The 13,717-nt window shown below is 37.2% G+C and overlaps 2 protein-coding genes across 2 annotated transcripts; both read right to left on the bottom strand.

Moving 5' to 3' along the window:
* Positions 1-235: 235 nt before the first annotated feature.
* LOC125592663 lies at positions 236-4,674 on the bottom strand. Its single transcript, XM_048767995.1, has 6 exons — positions 4,422-4,674; positions 2,488-4,053; positions 1,973-2,289; positions 627-1,715; positions 436-573; positions 236-325 (listed from the first exon to the last, which is right to left on the bottom strand). The coding sequence occupies exons 1-6, from the start codon at positions 4,672-4,674 to the stop codon at positions 236-238; spliced, it is 3,453 nt and encodes a 1,150-aa protein (XP_048623952.1).
* Positions 4,675-9,090: 4,416 nt separating this feature from the next.
* On the bottom strand, positions 9,091-12,021 carry LOC125592662. Its single transcript, XM_048767994.1, has 3 exons — positions 11,836-12,021; positions 10,598-11,763; positions 9,091-10,532 (listed from the first exon to the last, which is right to left on the bottom strand). The coding sequence occupies exons 1-3, from the start codon at positions 12,019-12,021 to the stop codon at positions 9,659-9,661; spliced, it is 2,226 nt and encodes a 741-aa protein (XP_048623951.1). The 3' UTR covers positions 9,091-9,658.
* Positions 12,022-13,717: the final 1,696 nt, after the last annotated feature.

Raw genomic sequence — 13,717 nt, 5'->3', positions numbered from 1 at the left:
ATAATTTTGCCTGATATAAAATTGAAATGTGTAGAGAATATATTGGGAAATATCTAAAGACGATATATAGTTATGTTATTAGTCATGGTTTCAACATATATTTATTTGCTATACTGTATTTAGTCATTTTACTAAAGTGTAGCAATTATATTATAAGATTCCATTGGTATGTCACGTTAGGAAATAGGAAGGTTAGATAATATTAGTTTTTTTTTTTCAACAAACGGCTATTCTATTACTCAAACATGAGGTAGTCTGGGTAACCAGACCGGAATAGAACAACCAATAAAACAAAGAGATCTATGAAAAGATCGAGCATTCCTACCTAAAGAATCAGAAATTTCATTCTGTGTTCTTGGCACGTAGGTGATCTTGAAATTTGAATAACACATGAAGATAATTTGAATGGCTTTCAGCTCCGTTGAAAAGTTTGACCAGGCTTGGGGTTCCTTTATCATGGCTATCAGGTCCTTGCAATCTGTTCCAAAGTGTTGGCAGTTTGAATGTTGAAGCATGCTTTCCAGTGCCCATTTCAATGCTTCCAATTCCGAGTGTAGTGCTGTCTCCCGCCTCCTTAAGTTCCGTGTTCCCATAAGTTGAATATTTCCCATGTTATCCTTCCATACCCATCCAATTCCACTGAAAAGATCTGTGGATGTCCAAGAGCCATCCACCATACACATATTATTCAAGCTTAAGGCTTGTACCACTTCAGTGTTTGGTGCATGTGGGGGATTAGGTATAGACTCCTTAGCATTATACCAAGCCTGACATTCACTCTCAGCGTACCTGACCAGTTCCAAAGGGTCCCTATCAATTCCCCTGAATAGCTTATCATTCCTTGCCTTCCATATGTACCAGATTATCCAGGGGTAAGGGTCTCTATCATCTTCTGGCCTTCTAATTGTATTTTTACTCCAGAAAAGGTAGTCCATATTGGCGTACATACTCGATATGGGGAAAGTTTGGGAGTTTGACGGCGTAGATGATAGTTCCCATGCTTGTAACGCTGGTGGACATTCAAAGATCGTGTGGGTTACATTTTCCTCTGGCTCTCCACATCTTGGGCCGTAATTATCACACCGCAGATTGCGACGTATTAAGTTCCTTGTTACTACTACCTGTCCCGAAATTAATTGCCATATAAGATGGCGAATTTTCTGAGGTGCGTTCACTTTCCAAGCAAAGGCTTGAAGTTCAGTGATGCTAGGTTGTGTAACTTCAGTTTCCTCCTCCGTAACTCCAGTTTCCTCCTCCGCATTCAATATATTTGTAGCAACCCAATACCCAGACTTAACCGTGTATTGGCCGTTTTTAGTGTAACTCCAGTAAAAGGAATCCCTGCGATGCGTTGGGCTTATGGCTAAACTCATAATCAGCTGTATATCCTCTTGCTCAACATATTGTGCCAGTATCCTAGCGTCCCATTCCTTTGATTCCGAGTTCATAAGGCTACTTACAAGCATTTTTGGATTTACGACTGGTACCCTAGGACCGGCCGGCCTAGCTGGCGTCGAAGGAGTCCACGGATCCTGCCAGACATTGATTTCATATCCTGAGTGCACTTTACTCCTAATACCCAAAAGCAAAAGCTTCTTCGCTGCTGAAATACTCGTCCACACGTAGGATGGGTTATCCACCACAGAAATTCGCAAGGGCGAACTGAGGCGGTAATATTTCCCTTTAAGGACTCTCGCTACTAATGAATTCGGATACTGAACAAGGCCCACAGTTGTTTCGCTAGCAGTGCTAAATTAAATTCATGGATCATGCGGAATCCCACTCCACCCTCCTCTCTAGGAGCACACATCTTTTCCTATTTAGCCCAGTGAATCCATCTTCAGTTGTTCAAAAAAAAAAAAAAAGCCCAGTGAATCTCTCTTTTTGGCGGGCTTGAACTCCACCAAAACTGTGCAATGGCACTTGCAAGGTTCTCACAAATCTCCAAAAGGAGTAAGAATCTTGACATTACGTATGTGGGAAGAGCTAAGAGAATAGATTTGATCAGAACTTCCTTTCCTCCTTTCGATAGCCATCTACCTGTCCAACCGTTCACTCGATGTAATAGTTTTTCTTTTAGGAAAGCGAAAAGCCTGCACTTGGATCCGCAAATATCCTCTGGTATTCCCAGGTACTTTCCCATTCCCCCTTCACTCTGAATCCCGAGAATGTCTTTGATTTGTTGTCTATCATTCACCGCGATCCTCTTACCAAAGAGTAATGAGGACTTCTCAAAATTAATGCATTGGCCTGACGCTTTTCCATACTTCCTGACTACTTTCATAACTTCTTCACATTCACGGGGCTCCGCCTTACAGAAGAAAAGGCTATCAGCAGCAAAGAGAAGGTGTGATACCGAGGGGCTAGCGCGTGCGACGCGCATCCCCGTTATCTTCCTTTGATTCTCTGCTTGATTAAGAAGGCTAACGAGCGCTTCCGTGCATAGAATAAATATGAAAGGAGACAAAGGATCTCCTTGACATGAACCTATCCCTGGAACAATATTTCCCCTTGGTTCCTCATTCATCAGGACTTTATACTTAACTGAGGTGATGCATCGCATAATCCAGCCAATCCAAATCTCTGAGAAACCCATCTTCCGCATAACCGCCTCGATGAAAGACCATTCCATTCTATCATATGTTTTACTCATATCTGTTTTGATGGCCATTCTCTTGACTCTCCCAGCTGGTTTAGTTCTCAGCGCATGGAACATCTCCTGAGCTATCATTATATTGTCAGTTATCTGTCTACCCGCAACAAAGGCTGGCTGGGTTTCAGATATTCTTTGAGGAAGAACCTTCTTTAATCTTTGGCATAAGACCTTAAATATAATCTTATAGCTGACATTGCACAGGCTGATCGGTCTGAACTTAGACATTTCATTGGGCTTCTCCGTTTTAGGAATTAGGCAAATATTGGTATCATTTGGCCCATGAGCCCTTGTTCTGTCGAAAAGAAATTGATTAACCATACGAGTTAAATCCTCTTTGACAATATCCCAAAATTTCTGATAGAATAGAGCTGTCATCCCGTCTAGCCCTGGTGCTTTCTCTGGGTGCATGGCGAACAACGCTAATTTAACTTTCCATTCAGTAACTGGAGCTGTAAGATCCTCATTTATTGGCCCGATTATCATTGTGGAGACATTTTCCAGCGCCTCTGCTATATCCTCCGGATTGGCATACTCGAAAATTTGTCTGAAGTAACTAGTAGCAATGGCTACTAATCCTTCCTCGTCCTCCACCATATTTCCATTGTCATCTAAAAGTTGTGTGATCCTATTTCTCGCTCTTCTTTGTCTCACCAACGCATGGAAGTATTTTGAATTTCTATCACCTTCCCTTAACCAAAGAACCCGGCTCTTCTGTCTCCAAAACATTTCTTCCGCCTTAAGGGCATTAGATAATTCCTTCAGATCCGCTGCTATTTCCTCAGTAGTGGCATCATCATTCGAGTAGAGATCTTCCACCTTTTCCTTAAGCTCTTCCACTAGCTTTTCTGAATTCACATTATCATGTCTCCTCCATTGACTCAAAGCTTTACGACAACTAGCAATATGTTCCATTATGTTCGCATAGGGTGGAAGATCCTCTGATTTCCAGCCCTCAAGGATTACTTGGCGTAGTTCCGCATTCTCCAACCATCGCTTATCAAATTTAAATTTCTTTTTCTTTCTCACTGGTTTAGATAGAATATCTGCTAGGATCGGACGATGGTCCGACCCCCAGAGCCTGAGATACTTACTAGCTGTATGTGGGAATTTCTCATGCCAATCTTCATTCCCCACCGCTCTATCTAACCGGCACCTAACCGTTGCACCACCTGACCTCTTTCCCACCCAAGAAAGCATATTTCCAGTAAATGGAAATTCCAGAATACCGCAATCACTAAGCATCTGCTTGAAAGGTAGGAAAGAGCTATCAGATCTTCTTCTGCCACCCTCTTTCTCATTGTGGCTTGCTATTTCATTAAAATCACCTATCATGAACCATGATCCATTTCGTGTTGTTGAGAAACGCGTAAGACGTTCCCAAACCTGATCCCTACGTTCTAACACATGGTCCCCATAAACAAACGTCATAAAGACTTTTATTCCATCAATGATTGCCTCAATGTCAATCATTCTGTTATTTGAAAATAAAACATTAACTTGAAATTCATCCATAGAAAAAAAAGTTAAACCTCCGCTGAGACCAAGTGGCTCAACGGTAAACAAATGATCAAATCCTAAGTCAGCCTGAATGTTTTGCAACATCAGCCTCCTATTCTTCGTTTCAGAGAGAAACACTAGTCCTGGGCGATGCTTCTAACACATCTCCGTAAGGCGTCGAACTGTAAGGTCGTTTCCAACCCCTCGACAGTTCCAACTGAGCGTCTTCATAGATGCTTTTTGGATGGATTTTTGGAATCCATCACACCATCACTTGTCGTTCCCACTCTTGAGCGCTTTGAATCACGTCGTAAACGCCTTTTCTTTTCTTCCTCTCCTGTCGAGATGTGTCTAGATAACTTAGTTGATCGCAAACGTGGAGAACCCCGACGAAGGAACTCAGTTTTCTTTGTTTGAATGCCCAAAGGAGCACTCCCTTTCGTGCCACTCTTGGCTCGCTTTGTATCCTTGTCACTCCCCTTAGCGCGAGATGATTCAGCCACTCCCGAAGACTGCCCCATTGCCTACAAATCCATGAGGTCTTGACCCAGCAGATCGTCAGCATGATCATCACATTCCATCATGGCACCATCAAATGGTTCCACAAAATCATTTAAAGCAACAATTATTTGATCATTTTCAGTCATGATTGCTGAGCCTTGTGGAGAGAACGTCAAAGAACGATTCAGATTGCTTTGAACCGTAACATTATCCTCCATAGAGGCTAGTTGTCGCACTGGGGTAACTATGGCACTCGCCAATCGCTTCCCACTTCGCTCTCCTCCGTGCTTTTGATTCTCGCTCTGGTTAGGCATATCAACACTGCTTGATTGAAACTTGGTTGATGGCATGTGCTCATATGGAGCTACATCCATGGAACTAGACTCCACACTAACGATCTCCCTTCTTTTTTCTCTCCATCTCAGCTGACTCTTATCGTCTTGCTCCCCTCCACTTCTATGAATCCCGGCCCTAAAGGCTTTCTCCTCTGTAATCAAGAGGGGCTTGTGGCTTAGGTTGTGTTCAAAGGGAACAACAGCCATGGAGCCTGAGCCCACAACCACCTTCTCCTTCACCTTCTCTCTCCATGTTACCCCCTCCTTACCATACCGACCATATGGTCTAGCTCCAAACTGCGAACCACCATAACGATTACTACGTGGTCTCTCATCACGAGCTCTAATGACCCTTTCCAAATAAGAATCATGTTTTCTGTTGTTGTATCCTCTGTATTGGCTCACCTGGAGCCCATGATCTCTGCCTCTGTTCACGCTGGCTAGTGCATCACCCTGCGGAACATGATCCCTGTCGCGCATACTCCCACTCATCAGCAAAGGCTGACGATCAGGCTTACCCTGTGGTAACTGGACCCGTGCAAAGACGTCAGATCTTTCCGGTGGTAGTTGAGCCTTAAGCTCGTCCTTTACCGTAGGGCAATGCTCTTTCTCATGTGTTAACATTCCACATGTTGAGCAATGTTTGAACAGAAGATCATAAGCAATCTGTATCGTAACCTCCTTCTCACCAACTGATACCTTTCTAGTGAACTTCAGAGGCTTTCTCGTATCTATTTCGATCAGCATCCTCCCCTCCGCCAGCTCCATGGTATCAACGTGACCTAGACGGCCTCCAATTCTTTTTAAATTGTCCACATCCCACAGGTGCAAAGGCAATCCTGTTATCTGAACCCAAAAAGGGATAATCCATGGATAATCATCGTGGACAATGGGCTCCCACCTCACCAACACGAACATACAATAGTTGTAGTGGAACGGGCCCTGTCGAAGTACCTCCTTGATGTCCTCCTCAGTTGTGAAGGTGAAAAGGAATTTTCCAGCACCAAGATCATTCGCAGTAACTCTATCCGCCATACCCCACTTGTTAATCATATACTGAATCAGCTTCTCTACATTCTGCTTCTTTGGGTTCAGTATTTTCCCAATCAATGATAGTCGAAACTCGGCGACATGAGAGTTCTCCGACTCCACAAGCTGAATTGGCGCATCATCATCCTCGTACAGGATTCCTTTTCCTTTTACATCTGCCATATGAGCAGATTGAAATCGCACCGAAGATCCCATGTTTCCAATCGGATCAGACGAGTCTCTGTTTTTATGGAAACAGAGTAACGAGAAACAGAGACCAGATCACCCACAGAACACGTCGTAACCGATCAGATCAAACCTGTTAGAGACCAGGCGAGTCCCATGACCCAATCAAAGGATCGGATCTAGACAGAATGAAGAATGGCTGGAGCAGATGTGGTGGAGTGTTGAAGACATTTATAAGGGAGGATATGAGGGTCAAATAATATATGGGGATTATAATTAGATACTATATATAGACGTTTACAAAATTATGAAAGAATAAATAGAAAAGAATATAGTATAGGATTTTACATTTGTCAAACATTGGCTTCTACAGTATAACAAACCTTTGTGTTAAATAATTCTATGTGTAGGCAAAATTTAAATATAAACTAGATCTCGATCCGCGCAACCGTGCGGATTTTTGTTTTCATTTATTTTTATATAAATATTTTGTTTTCAATTCTAAATTCGTATATATTATAATATATATGTGTATATCAATTTTTAAAACATAATAAGTATACTATATATTTTTTCATTGAATAGATTATTTCAAACTTTTACATGTATTTGTATCTTTTTCTAAAGACGATATATAGTTATGTTATTAGTCATGGTTTCAACATATATTTATCTGCTATACTGTATTTAGTCATTTTACTAAAGTGTAGCAATTATATTATAAGATTCAATTGGTATGTCACGTTAGGAAATAGGAACGTTAGATAATATTAGTAAGGGAGGATATGAGGGTCAAATAATATATGGGGATTATGATTAGATACTATATATAGACGTTTACAAAATTATGGAAGAGTGAATAGAAAAGAATATAGTATAGGATTTTACATTTGTCAAACATTGGCTTCTACTGTATAACAAACCTTTGTATTAAATAATTCTATGTGTAGGCGAAATTTAAATATAAATTAGATCTCGATCCGTGCAACCGCGCGGATTTTTGTTTTCATTTATTTTTATATAAATATTTTTTTTTCAATTCTAAATTGGTATATATTATAATATATATGTGTATATCAATTTTTAAAACATAATAAGTATACTGTATATTTTTTCATTGAATAGATTATTTCAAACTTTCACATGTATTTGTATCTTTTTCTATATATATTTTTCAGATTATTATTTCACTATTAAAATCGTAACTATATATATATATATATAAATTAGTAAAATATTTTTTTATTGTCATATTCTAAAATATTGTAACATTTCACAAATTTAGAAAGTTTGTAAAAAATTAAATTTTTTGCTTCATAGATGTAAATAATTAAACATTTAGTTTTTGTTTAATTTTTAAAATAAACTATATAGTTAATTTGTTTTCATTGCTTTAAGGTAGTAAAGATTAATCATTGTTAGATAATATGATTTTTGTTATTTAAAAAAATATATTTATAATTTTAAAAGTTAACATCGACAAATATTTAAATAATTAACATATGGAGGTATAGTATTACAACATTAAATTATATCTATTTAATTTATATTATCTATAAATCCAATGGATCATCTATTGTTTAAATCCAATTATTGATAGGCCAATAAAAATTTATGGTAAGCCCAAAATTTAAATGATAAGATTAGAGATTAAATGTAACATCATTTTTAGGTCCATTAGATCCATTTAAAAAAAAAAAATCACACATGAATCAAGGTTGTGACTTCTGTTTTAATATATAAGATAATTAGTAGGAGATATTTAAGATGATAGTGCAAGCGGTAATTGTTTAGTTTCCAAATACTATCTTAATTAGATTGAGTTATTTTAGGTTGGTCCACAACTTAAACAATTTAATTATATTAAGTTGCAACATTTTTAATATGTCTAAATTTAAAACATGTCAAGATAAATTTTAAATAAGACACTAAATTAATAGATTAGAATATATATAAGGATGGAGGTAGTAGATAGTCCCTCGAATTGTTGTTGGAATATTTAGAATCGCCTTTGGTACATTTTTAGGGATTGCATTTGGAGTTAAAGTCCTCAAACTCAGTTGATGTTCAAGTCATATGCATGTATTGAATAAGTTTTTTCTACCTTTAGTGGAATCCTCACAAGACTTATCTCATTATATTTCTTTTTGTCCTCGGTAGCGTAATTTGCGTTTTTATTGAAAAATTTCAAATTAAAGACTCAAATTTATTCTATTAAAATAGAAGTCACAGCTTTTTTTCATGTGTGATTTTTAAGTTGAAACACCCTTAAGAAATTTTATTAAATGTATTTTAATAAAGCTAATAATATATAGAATCTTTGAACTACTTTAATCATAATATCTTTTGATATATTTCAATTTAAAATATACATACAAATATATATATTAAAAATTTCGAAAATCTGTTTAAAAAGATTGTAAAAAAATTTCCAAAAATTATATGTAAATATTTTAACTAATATCGTAATGAGTTTTGAAATATTATTATACATTAATATATTCAGTTATCTTTTATAAAATGGAAAATAAACATTTAATCATATTTTTATCTATTATATAATCATAATCAATCATATTAAAAGAAAATTATTATGTTGATCTAAATATTTTAAAAACATATTAATTTTCAAAAAGTTTATGTAAATATTTTCACTAATTTCGTAATTAGCAATGAACTATTATTATGCATTAATATATATATATATATATATATATATATATATATATATATATATTCTATTAAAATAGAAGTCATAACTTTTTTTCATGTGCGATTTTAAAGTTGGACCACCCTTAAGAAATTTTATTAAATGTATTTTAAATACAAAATACTTTTTAAATATGGATTTTTCATGCACATATTATTTTGTTTAATAACTAAATGTAAATACAATAACATAAATATATAATAAGAAACAACAAATACATGTGATAGTTTTAAGCAGTTGGTTATTTACAACATGTAAACTATAAATTATTGTATTTAAAATAGCTATATAAACATTTAAATATATGATTAAAATTAAAAATGTATACCACTAATGATCTAAAATAAATATATGTGCATATAAAACTGAAAATAATACCGTGCAGTTGCGCAGATCAAAATCTAGTAGCAATTAAAAAAAAATATTTAGAAAGAAGACTTTTAAAGGAAGAGAAAGTTACAAACCCTAAAATTTCGAACAAAAGAAAAATGAAGAAAAAATCTCTTCTTCGGAAAACCAAAAACATCGTTTGACTCATAAATAAAAGCAAGAAACATTGTCATGACATTATTTCTCCACTTATTAGACAAATGTTTTTTAAATGAAAATGCTAATCAAACAACACAAAACAAAACAAAACAAAACAAACATAAAGAGAGAGGTTCTATTAAAAACCTAAAAGATTCTCTTATGTTATTTTGTTCTCATTACCCTCTTTGTTATCGTTGCCGTTGTTGTTTTTGGCTAAACCCACCGACTCTCTTTTGCGAAACCTGAACCGGCGACATCATCACCGCCATCTTCCGTGATGTCAGCCCGCCTAGTTTGCTGTTGCCTCATCTTAAACTTGTTTCCGCCAGTGCTATCTTCCATATCATCAAATCTTCTTTGGCGTCTGAAAGGTATAAAGTTGTTGCTGTTATCAGAATTCAGTCTTCTCAAAGATCTTCCAGCATCATGTCTTTGGCCAAGCCCAAACCTCCTTCCCCTGAAGCTATTACGATTAGTTCCAGAATCATGGCTCCTCCTTTCATCGAATCTCGGCGGCGGCATTCTGTTTCTTGGAGGTGACATGAAACCTATTTCTTGATCTTCAAGAAACCGTTCCTGGAAAGGAAACCTCACGCTCTCCATCATTCTCTCCTCGGCTCTAAACCCATCCTGAGGATGAGATAATCTATCTCCACCGTTCCACGGGACTGGAGAACGACTTCTAGATCTCCTAAAGACCGGAGAGTTACCTCTTCCTCTCCTATTACCACTCATCCAGTTGTGCATCCGACCATAAAACTGGTTGTTATCACCGTGCCTGCCTCTCAATACACGATCCCCACCATTTGAAGACCTTCTAAACCGACCACCGCGGTATCCCCCATTTGAGAAACGCTTACGTACATAACCATCAGGTTGTGATCCTTGTCCGGACCCTGATCCTGATTGATCAAAGCGGCCCATCATACCTAGATTTTCAGGGTGTGGAGGCTCGAGAACATAGGGAGGTCTGGAACCCGAACCACTAAAGTATCCTCTACCAGTAAAGTATCCTCTACCAGAACTCCTGTCATGTCTCCCAAAACACTTATATGGAGCCATGCTCAACTCTTCATTATCATCAGATCTGAAACAAAAAGGACCATTACTAGGTTAATAATGAACTATTAAAAAGTAAAATTACCTAAAAATGAGGCATGGAAAGAAAAAACTTGTCTTTTCCTTGGGATGGCATCATGCGAAGGCAACTCCTTAGATGGTTTCGACACAAACCTCCTTGAAGAAGAAGAAGACTGCTTCTTAAGATGCAAATCATTCATGCGAGCCACATCATTCTTCTCTACGTCCCTTCTGTCTTGAGCCTCTCCAATTCTCAATGCATCATGAGATTTACGCTCTAATGGTCCCAACTTAGTCTCTGCCAAGATTCCCTTACCAAAATCCTTCATCTTGTTGTCATTACTTTCAGCCATAGAGTAGAATCCTTCATCTTCAACCTTATTTTTCTCCCTAAGGTATGGCTCCCTTAATTCTCCATCCTCAAGCGGGGAATTATAACCGGATTTGAACTTATTTCCATTTCTAGCAGCTGCTTCAGCCTTAGGACCACATGGTAATGAAAACTTTTCTTGCCCAGCTGATGCAACAAACCCATCTAGATGGTCCTTACTACCATCAATAGGTTCCCTCTCTGTAGGGGGCATTGGATTTGTGATTGCTCCCTTCACATCTTTTTCAGAGGAATCATCTTCTACATCACAAGGTGGACCCCAAGCATCCATAGAAACATTTAAGTCCCAGTGTAACCTTAAATTCTTTTTCTCAGTAGGTTCACTGACCGATGATTTATCTGACTTTATGACAACTCCACTATCAGGTGCTAAATTTTCACTTTCACTTGCTCCCTTAGTAGCTATTATCATCCCTCCTACGCTCGCTATGCCCTTCTCATCAGCCAAATCAAACGAAGATTTTTCAGGAGCTGCATTATCCTTTTTGCCTTGCCCCACCTGATCTGTGGAACCAACCGCATGAGGCAATATGGTCGAGCCATCTTGCTGCTGAACAACAGGTTCTTCAGCAGGCAGACGGTCAACAGCTGGTGCAAGATCATTGCTCAAATTACACGCAGCATCCGCAAGTAACGCAATACCAGAAAAGTCAGGACCACTGCTATCATTCTTTGGGTTTAACTTCCAAACATGGTTGATCTCCGGCCGATGTTCTGAGATTCCACGTCGACTACATGACTTTCTTGGTGACGGGGAGGCAACCATCATTCCCCGCTTCTTCGAAGGAACACGCCTTACTCTTTCTGCCACATGCTGACCTAGAAACTGCCATAAACAGAAAGGACATAATCAGATATATATATATATATATAGAAATGTAGTGAGACCGTGAGGAACACAAAGGAAAGGAGAAAAAACCTTTCCAGGCTCTGACTCATTTGCTATTGTGCCTGATGAACTCTTGTCTTTGTTCTCAACATCTGAGTCTGCAACTCGTACAATTGCTTTCTCGTCACGCCTTGTTGAACTTTTGCTACCTTTCGCCATCCAAAGAAGCGTACTGTCATTGGTACTCTTAAGCTCACCACCGTTGGTTTTTGCCATGCTTCAATAAAATAATATTCCATTAATAAACCATATATGAAACAATACAAAACATAACCAGGAGCTATTGTGTATTGTCTATTATAGAATATTCACTGTAGATATACTTCACAGCTAGAAAACGAGTTAAAGACTCGTACCTGAAAATAATATCCCTAACTTTGAAGAACATTTTAACAAGCCTTCTTGGTATTAAAAGCATAACAATCTAGCATTTATTTCTGTTTTAATTCAATTATATCTGACTCCAGATCATTGTCTGCACACCCTTGATCAAAAGGGAAAGATTAAATGTTCATCAGCCGTGCACCGAGATAAGAAGGCAAGATCCATCAAAAAGAATTGTCATTGCAAAACTTCTTTCATTTTCAATCATGAAACACATCGATTCTTAAGCCTATCATATAAGGTCGTACATAGATTAATCAGAAGGACCACTAGTTCATATTCATATATATATTAAACTATTAATCTAATTCTATAGATATGATATCTAGATGGTACAGATTTCACCTCTATAAAATTTCATAGATTCAAATCCACCAACAACTTTTTCGACCTTGTGTGATAACTGATAATACTAATACTCACAGCTAATTGACCCAATACTAATCATTTCTTTGTCATTTTAAAACTGATAGGGCTGCTTGTAATAAGAATATATAATCATTATTATATATACATAAATGATTTGAATACAGTAAATATATGTTTACCTTTATACGCTTTCTTTTCCTCAAAACTTTGGAAGCACCTGCAAGTTCAGAAAAAAAAATGTACGTATAAATTAACAATGTTGAATTTAAAATGTTGACGTCATTTCGTGATAAAAAGCATGTCGAGAAGCAAAAATTAAGAAACAGTCAACAGATTTCTTGAGAAAGGAAACATATTCTTACCAACTCCTAAGCACTAATGCAAGTATGTGTATGTGGTCAGCCTTCTTCAGTATGAGCACTTATATACTGTATACATCTCAAAATCTATGGTTCTGATTAGAAGTCAAACATATGATATTGTATGCAAAAAGAAACATATTGAACATTACCATTCAAAATGAAAATGAAATCTGTTATATATTAAAAGAGAAGCATTGCAATTAATGCGTTCACACCAATATTGACACGTGTCGTTTAGAGAGACATTCTCACATATTTGTTTTCTTATTTTCCATCTTCTCGAGCATCTTGGCGTTTTTTTGTGTGATTTTCTTAACGAGCTTTTGATTATAAACTAACCTGAGAATTGAAACACTTTCTAAACAGTTTGTAATCTTCTTCACACCTTCGAGGTTTCAACTCATCAGACATCAGGTGATGACAATTTTATAAAGAAAAAGGATTATAAATTGCTAACTGAGATGAAAAGAACTATGTTTTAAGACAAAACAGAGAAATCCAACACATCCGTTAGTCTACTGAACATAGAAGTATCCTCTTCCTTCTTCGCATGTCCTAAACGACGATCCATCTAGGTTATTCTCGGCGAGGTTCTTGAGATGGGGACTTTAGTCGTGGACAAGCGTCACGTAAACTGAGATGAAAAGAACTGTGTTTCTCGACCGAACCTGTGAGAAATCCAATGCATCCGTTAGTCCATTGTTGAATTCTTGAAGAGGAGAAGAGAACCTGTAAGTTTCTGTTCATTAGATTGGCTTTGTGAGGCAACTTCTTTTGCATCTTTGTGCGTAGCTGTT

The sequence above is a fragment of the Brassica napus genome, chromosome C9 (genome assembly GCF_020379485.1).
Source record: "Brassica napus cultivar Da-Ae chromosome C9, Da-Ae, whole genome shotgun sequence".
NCBI lineage: Eukaryota > Viridiplantae > Streptophyta > Magnoliopsida > Brassicales > Brassicaceae > Brassica > Brassica napus.
This window is presented reverse-complemented; position numbering and strand designations above follow the sequence as displayed.